This window comes from Bolinopsis microptera, chromosome 11 (assembly GCF_026151205.1).
Source record: "Bolinopsis microptera isolate Bmic1 chromosome 11, MBARI_Bmic_1.0, whole genome shotgun sequence".
Taxonomy (NCBI): Eukaryota; Metazoa; Ctenophora; class Tentaculata; order Lobata; family Bolinopsidae; genus Bolinopsis; species Bolinopsis microptera.
This window is the reverse complement of record NC_087082.1, coordinates 1,791,390-1,808,933: the sequence shown is the minus strand read 5'-3', so window position 1 is coordinate 1,808,933 and position 17,544 is coordinate 1,791,390. Positions and strand designations below refer to the sequence as shown.

Here is a 17,544-nt window from a genome sequence, read left to right as displayed (position 1 = left end):
GTCCCCCTTCCAGCATCCAGATGTAGAAATGAGGGATCAATATCAAATTATTTATTAGGTTATATTACAGAAGAATGAAATGAAACTGACAATAATTTAATTATTGGCTACATAACCTAATCGGTCATAAGGCTCATACCTACGAGGATTCAGTTTTAGAAAAATGAACGGTAAGTTCACATCAAGTCAAAGAACTTTTATCGCACAGGAAACTGTAACAGGTTTTACAGAAATCGAAGGATGTTTTGTTTACTAGTCATAGTAAATTCATGTAAGAAAAGATATGAAATGTCACCTGTTGGAATGCAAGTGAAACTACTACATATTCAGTGTTTCAACCCGCTAGATCGGTATGTATCAGAAATGAGGGTTCATGCGTTGAGACAACAATATGATGTGGAACTAAATGAATGGGACTGTGAATATTTTATACTGGATAAGCAAAGTGGCCACGATGGAAATTGTAAATATCCCTCGTAAGATAAATAAATATAAACTATGTCTAAAAATAAGTTAAACAAAATCCTAAAGTCTAAATCTATAAAACATCATCATAGAAAATCATAGAAAATCTACGATCACGTTATAAGCTATCTTCAAAGAAGGTTCATGACTCAAAGTTGTCCCGAAGATATTGCACAGCACTCTCTAAAAGAGCCAGATCACTAAACTTCCCCTGGAATTTCCCATCCCTCCCTCCTCCCTTACCCCCAAGTTTCTGCGCGAGCCCCTTCCCCAACTTATCCACCACATCCACAGGTCCCCTAAACACGAACTGAGCTCCACCCAGCTCCCCCATAGTGAGCAGCAGCAGTCTCTTCTCGCACGTGTCTCGTAGGTCTCGTTGTAGAGTCAGGCTGTACTTCTCGTCTGGAGATGGTCGGTGCATGGTGAGGACCCGCTCCGAGGATTGGAGGAGGGAGGCGGCGTGAAGGATGGCTAGCTCTTCTGATAGTTTCTCAGCGGTCTTGCGTGATGTGCGGTTATCTTTATTCAGCTTTTCTACCTGAGAATGGGAGGTTTAGTCATTTGAGGGATATTTGCACCGAAATTAATTAATAGGAAACAAAGCTTGCATCAACTGACAAGATTAAAAACCACCTAATATTTTCGCAAGCTTAAATATCCAAAACTAAAAAGCCCCAACACACTCAACTGACCATGGGAGCGAACTTTTCAGGCGGAGACGAGAGCAAGACGTTTAGTTTGTGTTGAACCTCTAACGCACTCTGGAGGGTATTGATCACTCTATCTCCACACACGAAATAGAGCAAGGTGTTTCCTTTCTTAGATTCTGTGTGAAGCAGTTTTATCATCTGCAGCTGGGCGGGAGGGAAAAACATGGTTAAATTTCGTCTGTTTGATGTAGAAATTTATCTTATCAGTTCGGATTAGAGTATACAAAAAGTATCCTAACGCAATTCTTTATACGGGCTGCCGTCTGAACCCACGAGAATATTAGCGCTTTGTCTGCCCCTACTGTAGGCACATGTTTAAATCATAAATTTCATTTCTTAAAACTGAGATCTGAAATTTCACTAACTTGAGCGAGCGAGCTCAGATGAGTACCACAACACATGTTTTCGTCAACACCTTTTATCTCTATAACTCTAACCGGCCCTGATACGCAACAATGATTATTAAAAACTTTCTAGATGTTCAACATTTAAAGAGAAACCCGTAACCAACGAAAATCTATCGAACTATATGAGCACTGGAAGGTACAAAATACAGTGATAACTCTTTATAAACAAATCTCAGACGTAACACGCTAGTAATGGTAGAAATCACACAAGTAAGTAGGAATGTAACTCACCAGAATGGTCGGCAGGTAGTCCTCTGGTATGCGCGGAGGATAACGCATCATCATCTTTACTATCGTAAACCTTTGTTATTACCGGTGTCCCTGCTTGGATCAAACTGTGGATGGAAAACGTCAGAGCTTTTGCGCTTCTTTAGAAATTGGGGAAGAGTTTTCGGAAAGAAGTGAGTTTTTAGGACAGAAATTAACTCTAAAAAGCGACCAATTAAAACACAATTTGGTTCGATTTCAGAAATTATTAAGAATTTCTTTAATAAAAAAATCCAATTCAAAGAGAAAATGAAAGTATAAAATCGACTAAATTTGGAAATCAGATCGCTTTTGTTTAAACCCTGGTAAAATCATAAATAGCAATATACGACTGAAACGAAAGGTTAAATCAGTCAACATAATCACATGAGATATGAAAGTAACTTATCAAGGATATTTCAAGTGAAGCTTGCAACAAGCGGTATCCATCTAAAGTCTGTACTCTGTAACCCCCGTTTAAACTTAAAAACGATAATCATGTCCTCTAACTCTTAGAGTTGGATCTGCTTCTACTTGAACTAGACGGGGTAGATGATCTGTCCTCTAACTCTTAGAGTTGGATCTGCTTCTACTTGAACTAGACGGGGTAGATGATCTGTCCTCTAACTCTTAGAGTTGGATCTGCTTCTACTGGAACTAGACGGGGTAGATGATCTAGAGCTGCGTGTCATGAGCTTGTCCAGAGTACTCCACCCTGATTTAGTCTTTCCCTCCGCAACCGTTTTATCAGTATCAGCATTCTTGTAGTACCGCTGCAGAACTCTATTTTCTCTAGCGTGAAGGTAAAGAGACAGGTACACGATTGGAATCAGTACTGGAATTCTAGAAAAGAAATATCGTCCAATGTCTTCATCCGAGCAATCTCCCAAAACTTCCTCTAGAATAGTGAAAGCCTCTGAGTTTGGTTGTTTGTGGGGCTCTTTGTACCGTGCTACCGCCTCTCTGCAGTGTTGTTGGATGTTCCTTATGTTCCGGAGAACAGCGTTGAAGAGAGATTTGGTGTTTGGTTTGGATTGTTTGGCAAGCTTTCGACAGAACAAATGGTATCCCCAAGCTTCAGGAATATTCTCTTCGACTGCTGTTGGCTTATATTTCTTCCAGTTGTCTTCCAAACTTTTAACAGCATCGCTCTCAAATTTGTCTTTGTAATCATTGAATACTTTCTCCACAAAGTGAAGTTTATCCGTGTAGCTCCAGAACAAAGGATGATCTAAAAGCTCCATAGCTTCAGGACGTAGTTTTGGGTCATTGCTGACACAGCTGTTCACCATTATATCTCCCAGCAAATCCACCTCACGATCCAACGATTTTCTAGGATCTAACGATTTTCTAGGATCATCTAGGAATGCCACCCTTTTACCAAAGTGGATATTTCGCTCCCTGCACAATTCCTCACCGAAAGGGTGAACGTAACGATTAGATGCGTCGGTAGATTGAGAAAGTACAAACTGTGCAACACATCCAAACGCAAAAATATCCATAGATTTCTTGAAATATTTTTTACCCTTCCCAAGTACTTCTTTTGGTTTCCACCCCTTGGTACCCGCCTCTGTAGCAGTCACGTGAGTTTGATCCTCCTTAATTTCAAGACTGAGTCCAAAGTCAGTTATCACAGCAGTAACACCATACTCGGTGGTTTTGCTTTTTTTGATAAGAACATTTTGGGGCTTTAGGTCTCGGTGAATAACATCCATTTTGTGGAGGTATTCTAAGCCGCTTAAAATGTCCTTCAGAATATTAATCTTGAACTTTGCTTTCATTTCACCGGGCATGTACATATATGAAGGGTTCAAGGTTCGCTTTTTAATACATTCAGTCAGAGATGCGTCACACAAGTCCAGGACAATGTAGAGGAAGTCCTTGTCTTTGTCGAACAGCTTGTATCGGATTATATTAGGGTGATCCAGCTTCTTCAGCATAGTAACTTCATTGTTAATCACTTTCAGGTCAGTGGTTGTGAAATATACCATTCTTTTAACGGCCACTTGAACCGTTTTCTCGAATGTTCCTTTGTAAACGCAAGTCCCGTTACTGCCTTCCCCCAATATTCCGTTACGATTGATAGCGACCTTTCCTGAATTACCCACAGCATCCATACGCATATTACTGTCTCTGCACTCAACAAACTCGACAAAAGTGTCCAAAGATGTTCAACAGAAACTGATCCAGAAAAAAGTGAGAAGAAATGACAGGGATTGTTGATATAAAATGAAGCGTGACTAACTAAAAAAAGTACAGTTCCATCATGAGACCACATATTGTTGAAGTGAGATCGTTAGTTGCCTGTCAAATGGAGAATTAGTATCACACATGTGGCTACAATTGCGGCCTGCAATTAGCATATTTTCTTACTGAGTTAATTTGCATATTATTACAAAGTATTGTCTTGCTGTTTTAATCTATGTACATTGTAAAAATAATACTTTTTAGAACAATCCTGAGTCTAGATGTCGGGGGATAAACATTTTATTTTTTATACGCTGTCAGCACTTAAAAATACGATTACAAAAGCCACAGAATTATTAAAACAAGAGGTGGGACGTGTGGTGGATATTCTCTAGGATCATTAGATTATAACTTGATCATCACCGGACTGATAAGTTTAATCAGAGATAAATTTAAAACATAATCGAAGACGAACCTGTTGACTTTCTGTTCGATCTCCAGCTTGATCTCGTCAGATAAAGATGGTGTTTTGAGCTCAACATGTGATATTGTTAAACCTGAAATTATTGTTCTAACTTAATTGGCAGACATCAGAGATTGTTTGTACTTTTATAAAGGAAACACGGCAAAAAGTCTTCAAAGAACTAATAACAATCCCGAACAAGAATAAGCCAAATAGAAGAACAATCATACTGAGTTATACAAACAATTGAGATTACTGGTGACATAAAACCTTAGTATCTGATGAACTAACCTAAGTTCCATGATACAGTGTTATATTTGTATGGCTCCTGCTCCGCGATAGCGCTTAGTAAATGTTGTCCTGCAAAAACCAATGAATATGGGCGATGTTTAAACTTTAACCAAGTTCATGAATAGCAATTTCAATGATCTCATAGTGAATGGTAAAACTAATAATCACCAAAATATTTTGAGGTTTAATATTCATAATAACATTGTAGAAGCATCCGACGGTATTAATTAATGTTGCATATACATTCTTCAATATTAATCAGCACACACCAACTAAAGACAATATAAAAACAAAACCCAACCTGTGTGCTGCTGCATGTGATCGTATCTCCGTTTCCAGTTAACCTCCACATTAACCTCACTCCCCTCACCCACTCTCTTATCAGTGAAATGTACTGCTCTACCATCGCGTCTCTGTACGTCCACCACTTTTACACTGAGTCAGATAGGTGGGATCAGATGAGAAGTGGTAAACCTGGTCCTGCTGTGTTTCCCAATACTCTGAACTTGTTGGGTAAACATTAATGAAAATGGAGCTCAGTAAAAACTACCTAACTACGAGAGGTCATGTATTGCCCACATACATAACAACAAGAGGGTTATTTTAGCAGTATGTGAATGGAATTTATGCCAGCCAAGAGTTACATAAAAGATATTATTATAGTTATACGGATGTGAATTTGTATACTCGATCGCAGCCGCTGAGCCGATCGCGCATAGTAATCCGATATTCAGAATTAGTCACGTGACACAATATTTTGTTACTTGTGATAAACTTGCAACATATCGGAGTACTTGCGCGCTACGTAGATGACACCCACAAGCCCACGACACGATTTCAGATCTGTTTACACTTACTTTTGCAAAGACAGTTTATTTACATCAGTGACGTCAGAGGGGACTATTCTCAAAACACCGTGATCGCATGGCTGTCCTCCTCCTTCAGCAAACAGTATTGTGTCTTCTAACACCACTTCGTAGTGCTTTTTCTTTCCCTTCTTTACCTGAAACATAAGGGTTACATATAAAAACTGGGACAACCAGATACAACTATGTTTTTAATAAAACTTACGAGATTTCCAAGCTAAATTAGTAGAAATATATAAAATACCTCATTACAAGAAACGACTTTGGAAGTGAGCTGTTGCAGAAAGGGCTCCTTTTGGCACTTTAGCAGCATTCTTTTAACGACGTTGTGTATCACAATGGCTTTAAATTGTAAACTGGTTTTACATGCCCTAAAAATAAGCAGGAGAATAATTGTTATAACAGGAAAATGAATAAGTTATAAAACGCTTAATGACTGAACATATGCATATTGAAAAGAAAATTTAATGTTTAGAAGGAAATAGAACCAACTTAATTTGTATGTCAACTTTGATTTCGATCCCGAGCCTAAAAGTAAAACAGCAATATTACAAGCGACAACTTATGAAATATTAACACTCACACATAAATCTAGATAGTCAGATAAATCAGATAAATCAGATTAAATACGTTTTGTTTGTTGCGCAAGGATCGACCGGTCAAAATAAACCTATTGGAATCCCAGTCCGTGTCAAAATTCGGTGAATCGTGTCTTAGTTCAGGGCACCGTTATAGTTAAAAAATGCGGCCCGGTCGATCCTCGGCTATGTATGTATTTCCTCGTTGTTGACAAATTGTCACAAATTTTCACAAATTGAACTTTAAAAAATATAATATATAACTTAGTTAATAAGTTAATAGTAATATAGTATTATGTTTACAGCTTTACAGTATACTACAATGTAGATTGACTGAAGGAGTATCCTAAGAAGTTTTTTAACTTTCTTAACATTTAGCTACCCTTCCTCATTTAATATATAACCCTCACTCAAGTTTCCTATCATTCGGCTGAGTCGACCGAGGAGATCGCATAGATCCAATGGATCCTTAGCTACTCCCTAAACTAGGTGACACTAGGATTCAAACCATGGACCTTTTGCGCAGCCCGCAGGAGGTAGAAGCTCTAACCACCAGGCCACCTAGCGTAAATATGCAGTAATTGCTTAATTGGTAAATTTCCAGATAATAAATCTAAAATCTGTTCACGGAAAATAATTAAAAACATAACAATATAATTTGATTCAATAAATAAGTGAAGATGAGAATCAAAAATTATGGTGTAACCTTTATTCTTTAAAACCAAAACCTTAAAAATTAAAACTCAACAAAAAATCCTATCAAACTCCCAGCGTAATGCTTGGAGGAATTTCCGCAAGGACACAGAATCTTTCAAAGAATCCGGAAGGATGAACAAGATTCTGAAATCCTGTACCGATAACAAAAACAAATTGGAAGCCGTTTATAAACCAAATAAAAACGGCGACCTCACCCAAAACGCAGAGGAGACACTTGAGGTCATTTCAAGGAGAGTGTTACTGATCCGCCAGTTCCTCCCCTCTGCCCCTTACCTATTTCACCAGACTTACTAGACAAAATTCAGAAAGCCTGGACTCATATCAAAGATATTACGAGGAACATTAGGACTAAAAACCATGAAACGCAACACATTCCAACTTTGTGGAAGGACTCCCTTGGAATCTTTCTCCAAAAACCTGGAAAAACCGGCTACAACCAAGCTAAGTCATTTCGAACGATCACTCTTTTACCTGAGTACCTGTGATGTTAAAGTTGCAGGAGAAAGTGATCTTATATAACGACCTTAATATCACAAATGATATCAACAAATGACAATTCGGCTTTAAGAAAGGCTGCTCCACAGAAGCGGCACTTCATAAAGTTACTCACACCATTGAACGCAGAATAGCTAAGAAAGGATGTCTTAGGAGTGTTTCTAGACATAGAAGGCGCCTTCGATAATGACTCTTTCAAGGCTATCTTTGAAGCTGTCAAGGCTACGAAAGTGGACTTGGCCACAGCAAAATGAATCATCAACAAGGTTACCAACCGATTCATTACTATAAATCATAAGGATAAGTCGAGAAGGGTTCGAATCAGGGGGGGGGGGGGGTGCCTTAAGGAGGCATTCGCTCCCCATTCCTATGGAACCTGGTAGTCGATGATCTCCTTGCATATACTGCGAAAGACATACCAGGTTACCTGCAAGCTTTTGCGGATAATCTGGTGTCTCTAGCGAAAGGGAGTGATTTAGATATCATCTGGAAAAGAACATGCAAAACTATTAACACGATAGAGAAATGGTGCCAAAACAAAGGGCTATCTATCAGCCCCCTTAAAACTCAGATAGTCATGTTTACCTGGAATAGAAAGTGATCTCTAAGACCTATCTAACAGTGGGCAACACTACTATTATAGGTCTGTCCAAGTCAGCTAAATTTCTAGGAATGACCTTGGACAGCAAACTTAACTTCAACGATCATATTATCAACACCACCAAAAAAGCTACGGCATCCCTAATGCAATTTCGAAGAGCTTTCGGCCCCACATGGGGTATGAGCCCCAAAACATGCAAATGGATGTACACCACTGTCATCAGACCTAACCTATCTCTACTACTGTAGTATAATATGGATCAGGGCAACCCAAACAGACTCCAATGCGAAGAAGTTCAAACTTGTTCAAGCACTGGTGACTGGCACTTAGAATGATGTCTGGTGCCATGCCAAGCACTCCCTTCATCGCATTGAACCACCTTACTGACACTTGACTACATATTATATCATACTTTTCCTGAGAGGTGAAGCAGCAAAGTGTGCGGCCAGGCTGCAAGCTTATGGCAGCCTAACCCTAGAAACTATCGCCTACGGAAAAGGAACTATCAAAACTCACCACTATCAACAAACAATTCATGGCAGATCTCAATATACCACCCAGAGCAGAGAGAGACCTATCAATACCAACCAGGATTCTGGGACGGCACTTCACCGTCAACACTGAATATAGAGATTCACTACAAAACACCATCGACAATATCACCAATGAAACGATCATCTGCTATGTCACAGACGAGTCACGCACAGACTCAGGTAGCGGGGCTAACTATATCATCACAAATGACAACAATAACACCACTCATTTAAGCTCCCTGATTATTGCACTGTTTACCAAACAGAGCTCACAGCCATCATCGAAGCTTGCAAATATCTCTCAACCTATAATACCAACATGAACACACATATCATCATATTATTATGGTCTGGCAGACTCTCTTCTATACAAGCTATCTCATCGCTTTCAACGAGGAGCTGGACCAGACTGGTGTGACATAGAGACTACTCACACGTTGTTTTAGCTAATCTTTCTTTCCACACCCAGCTGGCAGTTAAGCGTTCCTTTATGACTCATCTCCCCTCATAACACTATCCTCCACTATTCACTTTGATTTCTCCGGCAACTCTCTCGTGGGCCATCCAGGCCCAGCCTCTATTTTTAAAAAAGCACTTTCAGGTCATCAAGTAATCCTACACTACTCAGCATTTCTTGCCGGGGTGCCCTAAACATTCCTCTTAATATATTTTCTTAAATGTGTGACGGACTCAACCTGGGCGCACCATTTAACGAAAAATGTCGTCAAATATGTAGATTGTAGGTAACCGTCATACATTTAGACTTATAGATGATATTACTACCCTTAACTCTGATGGTTACTTAGAGGAATATTTTAAGTTAATATATCCAGACTCACTTACTCTTAATAAGGAAAATGAAGTAGATAGTGCCGCCAATGTATTAGATCTTGATATTTCGATAAATAGAGAGGGGAAGTTTTCTTGTAGAGTTTATGATAAAAGGGATAAGTTTGGTTTTAAAGTGGTTAAGTTTCAACCTTTGATGAGTAATCAAGCTAGTAGTGTATTATATGGCACGTACTGTTCACAGGTTGTGAGATATTCTAGGATTTGTAATAACGTTGTTGCTTTTTCTGATAGGGTTTTGAAATTTACTGATGATTTAATTGAGTTGGGTTTTAGACGGGATCGTCTTAGTAAAATATACTTATCTGTGGTAAAGAGGCATGGGCTAAAGAATAAGTTTGGTATTGGGTGTGGAAATATATTAATGCCATAGCTTGACCTAATGGCATCTATTTCTATTGTTGCGATATATTTGTTGCACGTGTTGAATTTAGTTTTATAATAACTTTGCAACGGCGCAAATCGGAGTCTTAGAATTGCGCGGGAGATTACGCGGGAGATCTATTAGTTTAATTATTGGGTCAGTTCGTTTGATGACGTGTTGACTACGTTTCAATATACTTTATCCCTACCGTTTTATTACATTTTTTACTTTATTTACCTATTACTATACATATTTAATCTTAAATTATCATTTTAGTGGAACTATGTAAAAGGGGATCGTTGCTAGCGTCGAGATTGTCTTAACCCTGCCTTAGTCAGTTGAAAGTCTGATAGCATATGTTCCGTTTGATTTGACCAAACTAATGCCTTTCATTGCTTTATACCCATCCTATCAACTGGACACTCGAAAATTTGGTCAAACATGGCAGCAAATTTTCGAGTGCCCTTATTTACTCCGTTACATGTTTATAGTGCGACAAGGTAAACGTTTTCGTACAGGCCGTATTTAGGCGATATCTTATCACCTGATTAAGATATCGTTATGTGACAAAGTTTGCCTAGTAGAGGATGAGGCGATTACGGATTATACCAACCATCAATGGTTTATATAATTTCATAGTGTGACAAAGTCGACTACACCGTACCTTTTAATAGGGCCGCTAATATTTACCAATATCCCAAACAATATGAACGTGTCCATATTTAAATATAACTCTCACTTGCAATCCACTGCACCTGCATGCGACAAAGTGAAAAAACATCCTGACAAACTGTCTCCTTGAAAATTACCTTTAGTGAAATGAAATGAAATAAAGCATTTATATCCGGCTTAATGCTTATATCAACAACCAATATTACTAAAAATAAAAATTGTGTTGATAAAAATATCAAATACCAATTTTAATTAACAGCTTCTCTGAGAGTTATAAAAGCAACATAAGATACTGTACATCTGTAATGTAGAGATCAACATAAAATAAAATGACGAGTAGTCATGTGGATATATAAATATCCACCTCTTCTCGCAGGCGGAAGTATCCTTCAGCTTGGTGAGCCTTACTTGCTATACAAGCACCTTCGGGATATATTATACCGCCCACTAGACTACTTTTATAACAAATTCTAATACCCTACTAAAGGCCTTACCCTTTAGTTCCACAGACAATTTTCCACTATATTAATACGTTCGAATACGTTGCATTTTGTCGTCCCGCACTCATATTTCTGGGATCAACTACATCAACTACAGTGGCCGGTCCTCCTGCTGACCTAACACTGACCATACACCACCAATACACGTATCGATGGAACAGCCAGGTTTCCTCTATATTTTTATTTCGCAAATAATAATTGTGCAATTTCTTTTACTCGATTAATTGCCCGTGAAACTAGAGGGTTAGTAGGGTATTTAAAGCAGTTCATAGAACTGGTTTTTATTTTCTTCAAAGCTTCAAAAGCATCTTTAAATTATCTAATAATAAAAGCTACAATATTTAAGGCCACAGGGGGAGGGGGGGGGGGGGGGGGTGGGGGAGGGGTCCGATGTCGAAAACACATTTTATGACATTGGAAGGGCCATGTCCTACACGGCGCCCAAGCGCAACTCATAGCCCACCAGAGCGCCTAGTTTGTCGTAAAATTGAGGTTAACAATTGGCTATTTAATCAGTTAACCTCGTTTACTACAGGTTTTGTTGCTTAAACCTCAAGTTTAAATTTTGTATCCTATCTTCTCCTAAACCTTTTATCTGTTTGGCACATTCAAGTATAATGCAGCGAATTTTAAAATTTTACTTGAGGTTAACTGTAGAAAATTTCGTGAAATTCATGTTTTTAACCTCATATCTCAGCTTTGAAGCAAAAAATCAAAAATCGCTACATTCTTACATTGCATTATACTTGACGAACTCTGTTGCCGAGTTACAAGGTCTCATGTCGAAAACTGTAATAGAAGATAGATTTTAAACAAAATTTCATTTGAAGTTTTCATTTACAAATTTAGAATTACATGCAATATCTCAAAATCTTTTTTTAATTTGATGAGACAAAAAGCATTTGAAAATTTAGACCGAGCTCTACAACATATCTTAAAATCTCAAAACTGACCTCGGACCCCAAACTTCAAGCCCCCCCCCCCTGTGGCCTTAAATTAGATCCTAGATTCCAATTCTAATTAAAATAATCATAATTAACCCAATTACAGTTCAACCTAAAATCAGAACTTAATTACAGAACCTAATTACAGAAAGATTTTAATCAAGACAATTCATTTGCCGTAGAAGAAGGAAAATTTCGGCGAATGGTTTCATTTCATTTGATACTTCAGTGTGAATTATCGAATGAGGCGGGTGCAGGTCATTTTGATGGAACAGAATTCCTAAAAAGCTAAAAGTATTTTTTTGGCCACGTAATATTCCTTTTTGTAGGGCGAAGTAATTGTTTTGAATAAAATGTTTCCCCCTCGAATGAAACCTTGACCACAAGAAGTGAGCAACGTACTACTATGGAGCCAAATATCCGGTCAGTTTCGAAACCTTCAACAACCTTCACCAATTCAAACGGTAAATCCTAAATATCTTCAAAGTGCTGGATGAGTGGTGTGCAGGTGTTTCAGGGTATTTTTGAGTAACTTTTGAACTTTTAGTTCCCTGGATGAATAATTGCCGACGCTACTATCTTCATACAATCTGGTAAAAATGTAAATGACGGGGAATAACATAGGGACTCGTTCAAAAAAATATCGGCCCAATGTCTCATCATCACCAGAAACAAGACAGGAACTCAGAGGTGGATGAAATTCAACAGCATCGTGGTAGTGCTGCTGCAAATTGCGGATGAGTCGCATCAAACAGTTGAAAATTTCTGATGAAGCCGAAATAGAGAGTCTTTTCCTTTTTCTTTTAAGTCTTTCTCTGTACAAATTATAATATTCCAAAACCTCAGGGATAGGACACCCATGTGCAAAACTCTCCAAGCTGCTCCATGTATTTTCCATGGATGATATCATGCTTTCGCTTTGATATCGATCTTTGAAAGTGTTGAAAAATTGTTCATTACACCTTATTCTCTCACTATATGACCAAAAAAACGGGTGTTTCAATAACTCAGTTGTGTTAGGACGTGAACTGATAGCACCACTTATGCAGGTGTCGACAAGCATGTCAGCCAATATGGAGTCTCCCAGGTAATCGTAATCTAGAGGAGAATAGAACATGTCGTCATGTGGCCGGTTTAAAGTCGAGCTTATATACGAGTATCTTTTTGCTTTCTTTATAAAACTGTTTCTGTGCTCATCAGATCCAAATGGATGGATTTGCTGCTTATTTCGTCCCTCAGACAGCACATAATGGACAATACATCCATAAGCAAACACGTCAATAGATGGAGTCAACTTCATTGACCCACTAAGTACCTCTCTGGCCATCCAACCATGAGTGCCAACAGCAGCTTGTGACACAGACAATTTCGCCTTTCCATCCTTCATCTTCCTTGAAAGCTCTAAATCACAGATAACAGCTTTATAGCCATAACGGTTCTCACTATCATCACGTACAAGTATATTCTGAGGTTTAAGGTCCCTATGTAGAAAGCCTTGACTGTGAATATAATTAAGACCACCAGCTATACCGAACAAGAGATCTTTCTTGAATCCCCAATGGTCACAAGATATATTATCCCTTAGAGTGAATGGCCTTTTAAAGACATCATGTTTGTGGACAAACATGTCCACAAGAGAACCTCTGCAAAGTTCAAGCGCAATGAACATGATGTCATAATCTTCACACTTATCAGCATAAAAATATCGTACAACATTGGGATGATTCAGTTGCTGGAGATTCTCAACCTCTCGATAGTTCTTTTTATAGTCATCATTACTGTTTATAACTTGCTTTAATGCCACCAATTGATGCTCATTTGTAAGTGGTTGGCGAAAGGTTCCCAGATAAACACGAGTTCCGTTACTTCCAGTCCCTAAAAGTTTTCCTTTATCAAACTTCAGGCGATTGTCCTCACCAACGTCTTTGAAGTTCACATCGGTTGCAGTCGTTCCAGTCCCAACCCATTTAACAATTTGCCTCTGCAGGTTCAGAGCATTTTCAGTAGCCATTGTGGACAGAGCAGTAGAATACTTGGTGTCAGAAACTAGAAGACGGTGGAGACCATAACCTGTGGATAGAAATCGTAAATAAACATGATTGATTATGATTATGAGTCAGTCGCATCATGAGATATAAAATGATCATTTTCAAGTTATTTTCAATGTTTAAATGTACTGATTATCTCTCGGTCGATATTTAATTGAGGATTGAAGATTATTTTAAGAAATGCTAAGAAGAAAAGACAATTGTTCAGTCAGTAAAACATCTGATTAACCAAGAAGTCTCATGGATGAAATCTATAAATATAGTACAGTAATAATACAACCGTTTTTCGATAAAATCCAAAATTTTTGAACAATGTAATAGATATTCAGATAAATAAATAGTTTGAAAGAACTTAAATAAAAAATTAATACAATAAAATGGTTAAAAGAATTAATCCTTGACTTTAGTTTAAAAAAACACTGTGTCTAATACCTAGTCATTAATCACTACGAAAAATGATATAAATTCCCGATTATCACAAAGAAGAAACATGGCTAATTAAATCACATGACAAAATGACAAAGACAAGACGGCAGATGACCGAATATTTCAGGAAGAAATGGCTCTTTATTAGTGAAAAAATAGTACCTAAACTTAAAAAGCTCTATGACTTCTTCTTTCAATTTCTTTTTCAGAAATAGATATATTATATCATATTACTCATACATTAATTAATTTATCAATCAACGAAATATAACACTGACAATTGAACAATTCATCGAATAAATAATCTGAAATAATTGAAGACACAAAACAAACAAAAAACTGGATGATTAATTCTCTGTATTTATTTATTTTTTGATAAAATTATATTTGTAAGCCAATATCAGATGATATCTAAACTATACCTAATAATGATACATTGAAATTTGTTTAAACGTTGAATAAATGAATTATAAATGCCCCTCTAAAATGTGTCTACTGCTAAAATTATGTCCCGCTCAAGTTTACAATGCACGATGATTACTCTTGAGATTCATTAGAGTGGAGAGTTGCTGCTGATAGATCTTCCGTCTTACTTCAATGGTTTTCTCCGGAGAATTACATTGGTATTGAAACAAGTAGATGTATATTACTGGAAATGCCAAGGGCACTCCTTCGAAAAATTTATTTACCCAGAGACTCTGAGTTCCCATCTAAAGCAACTTCAAGTTCAGGCGACAGAGCAATTGCTTCTTCGTAATGCTGCTGAAGGTTTCGAATCAGCCTCATCAAACAGTTGAAGAGAGAACTACTAAGTCTTGAGGAAGGTACCTTTCCTTTAGTTGCTTTTCTATGAGAGACATAGTATTCCCATGCATCAGGTATTAATGAGGAATAGGTATATGCAAGCCTCTTGATTTATAAGTGTTAAGGATTCTCCAATTCTTCTCCATCAACGACACTATGTCGTGTCTTTGAAAGTCGGGGAGTTTGCAGTAGTACCTAGTACCAAGGTATATATCTAGAGATCTGACCGATAGAATTTTCTTAAACTTTCCAGATAGTTGTAATAATAAGACTGATAATCTGTGCAAGTTTGGACGAATTTCTATCTGCCTAATTTGACGACATCACTTCAAAAATTGAACCGATTTGGAGATTTTAGTTTAAGAAAATTCTATCGGTAATTTTTTCCCAAAATCTTGATAGAAGTTGTATCTAAAATCCCGGACAGAATCCCGGTAAAATTTTGGACGGGACTGGGATTTGGTAAAAAGTCCAATCCCGGCTACAGCCGGGACCCGGTACCGGGATTACACTTACTTTTGCAAAGACAGTTTATCTACATCAGTGACGTCAGTGGGGACTATTCTCAAAACACCGTGATCGCATGGCTGTCCTCCTCCTTCAGCAAACAGTATTGTGTCTTCTAACACCACTTCGTAGTGCTTTTTCTTTCCCTTCTTTACCTGAAACAGAAGGGTTACATATACAAATTAGGACAATCAAATACGTCAATTATAAGCAAGGTTTTTAAGACTTCTGAATTTTACATTAAACGATCCACAATTTATTAAAGAATTTAAGAACATTTTACCTCATTGCAAGAGACGACTTTGGAAGTGAGCTGCTGAAGGAAGGGTTCTTTTTGACACTTAAGCAGCATTGTTTTGAAGACGTTGTGAATCACAGTGGCTCTCAAACTTTATTTAGTAGGTAATCAATACATACCCTAATAAAAGTATGCCGCCATATAGTTGATTACTTGAAAGTATGGAATAATACAACCACGATGAATGCTAATATAAGAGCTTACAGCTACATCAATTGACTAATCTATGTAGTATAATTTTAAATCTTTAACTTTATTATTATTAATTATATTATATATTAGCGAAACTGTAATTTCAAGGAAGGATTTTAAAAATCAGTAGTCAACGTTTTAGTGCCCAAATATATTTGATTATATCCTTTTTTGTCCATCGGAAAAATGTCCATCGGAAAAATGAGAATCGAAAATAGTTCATTAAAGTATTTCACTACCTATAACAATGTCACTAAAACGCTTTATTATACTGTATCAATTATTATTATACATAGTATAAACAACTTTTGTGAACACTACAAGATCGGTTACATATTATTTTTGCCCAAAAACTTAATCTAAAAGATAATATTAAAAATTAAAAAGTATTATTGACTTTTAAAAAGTTGTGCACAAACATGGTCAAATGGCACGTGATATACCCCAAAGATAGGATGAACAAAAATTAATTACACACAATCTATTCATTTCAGCTGAAAATTTGTAAAACAGTTTCTACTTTAGATGTTGTTTTATCTTTCAAAAATATTACACACAACCGTTGCAGATGAACCCAGCAAGAACATATTGTGTTCTTACAGTGTCACTGCTATCTACAAAACAAAATTAGAGAATATGAAAGTCCACAATGCCCCTGTTCTCGAAGCCTGTGCCCAACTATTAGGTTTTAAAGTGCGTGAAGCTGAAAAGAAGCTGTACAGGAACCAGAAGATTCTGTGTGACCGAATGATACTCAAGATCGAGTCTCTGTTCGACACCAATTGTGATGCCTGCTCAACTGTATACCACAACAACTGACAGTCCAACCGCTCTTAAGATGTCGGCTTTGTATGCAGGGTTCCAACAATTGTGAAAAGATGAACGAGAAAGCGACCGCTTTTAAAGAACTAATTGAGAAGGGATTGTTCCCGCCTGAAGGGTTGTGGCTCTGTTATGGGTGCAACCGAAAAAAAACGACCTTTCCCTCTATCCCCCTCTAAAGCTATAAATGCAAGAAGCTCTCAAAGCTCGTCTGAAAGTATTTTGCATCCTATCAAAGAACATGACGAGGAAGGAGAAGAACATATCACTTCAGAAGAGGATAGAGAGAGCCCTAGAAGGAATAAAGATGACAACTTGAACGATGAACAGACCAACACTGTGAGTGTGATCTGTCATGAGAAGATGCCCCCATGGCCTCACTGGAAAACGCTATATAAATGGCAAAGAATGCCCACATCTGCATCCCAAAAGGTGCCGATATAAATCAGATTTTGGGGACGACAAACAAAGAGGCTACAAGAAAGGGGACAATTGCAACTTCTTCCACCCAAAACTATGCAGAAACTCAGTGGCTACCCGAACTTGTTTCCATAAA

The 17,544-nt window shown here is 37.6% G+C and overlaps 2 protein-coding genes across 3 annotated transcripts in view; both read right to left on the bottom strand.

Annotated features, from left to right (window-relative positions):
* LOC134822756 (alanyl-tRNA editing protein Aarsd1-like) lies at window positions 1–16,097 on the bottom strand. Of its 2 annotated transcripts, none has more exons than XM_063833998.1 (9): window positions 5,883–6,009; window positions 5,630–5,775; window positions 5,074–5,207; window positions 4,773–4,841; window positions 4,494–4,575; window positions 1,817–1,920; window positions 1,544–1,620; window positions 1,161–1,322; window positions 1–1,006 (listed from the first exon to the last, which is right to left on the bottom strand). In XM_063833998.1, the coding sequence occupies exons 1-9, from the start codon at window positions 5,949–5,951 to the stop codon at window positions 608–610; spliced, it is 1,242 nt and encodes a 413-aa protein (XP_063690068.1). In that variant the 5' UTR covers window positions 5,952–6,009; the 3' UTR covers window positions 1–607. The 2 variants fall into 2 exon arrangements, with proteins under 2 accessions (XP_063690068.1, XP_063690069.1); XM_063833999.1 differs by lacking the exons at window positions 5,630–5,775; window positions 5,883–6,009 and adding exons at window positions 15,686–15,831; window positions 15,960–16,097 and having other exon boundaries at window positions 10–1,006.
* The window catches only part of LOC134822752 (uncharacterized), a 210,675-nt gene that overhangs the window by 36,468 nt on the left and 156,663 nt on the right, over window positions 1–17,544 (bottom strand). The gene's annotated exons all lie outside the window — the stretch shown is intronic.

Bases quoted from the DNA above. Each gene is read 5' to 3' on its own strand.
- LOC134822756 (XM_063833999.1), bottom strand. From the start codon at position 16,028: ATGCTGCTTAAGTGTCAAAAAGAACCCTTCCTTCAGCAGCTCACTTCC. The intron at 5,208-15,685 runs GTAAGTGTAATC...TATCTGACTCAG, and splicing joins GATAAACTGTCTTTGCAAAA to TGTAAAAGTGGTGGACGTAC. The intron at 1,323-1,543 runs GTTAGTGAAATT...CCTCCCGCCCAG, and splicing joins ATCTGAGCTCGCTCGCTCAA to CTGCAGATGATAAAACTGCT.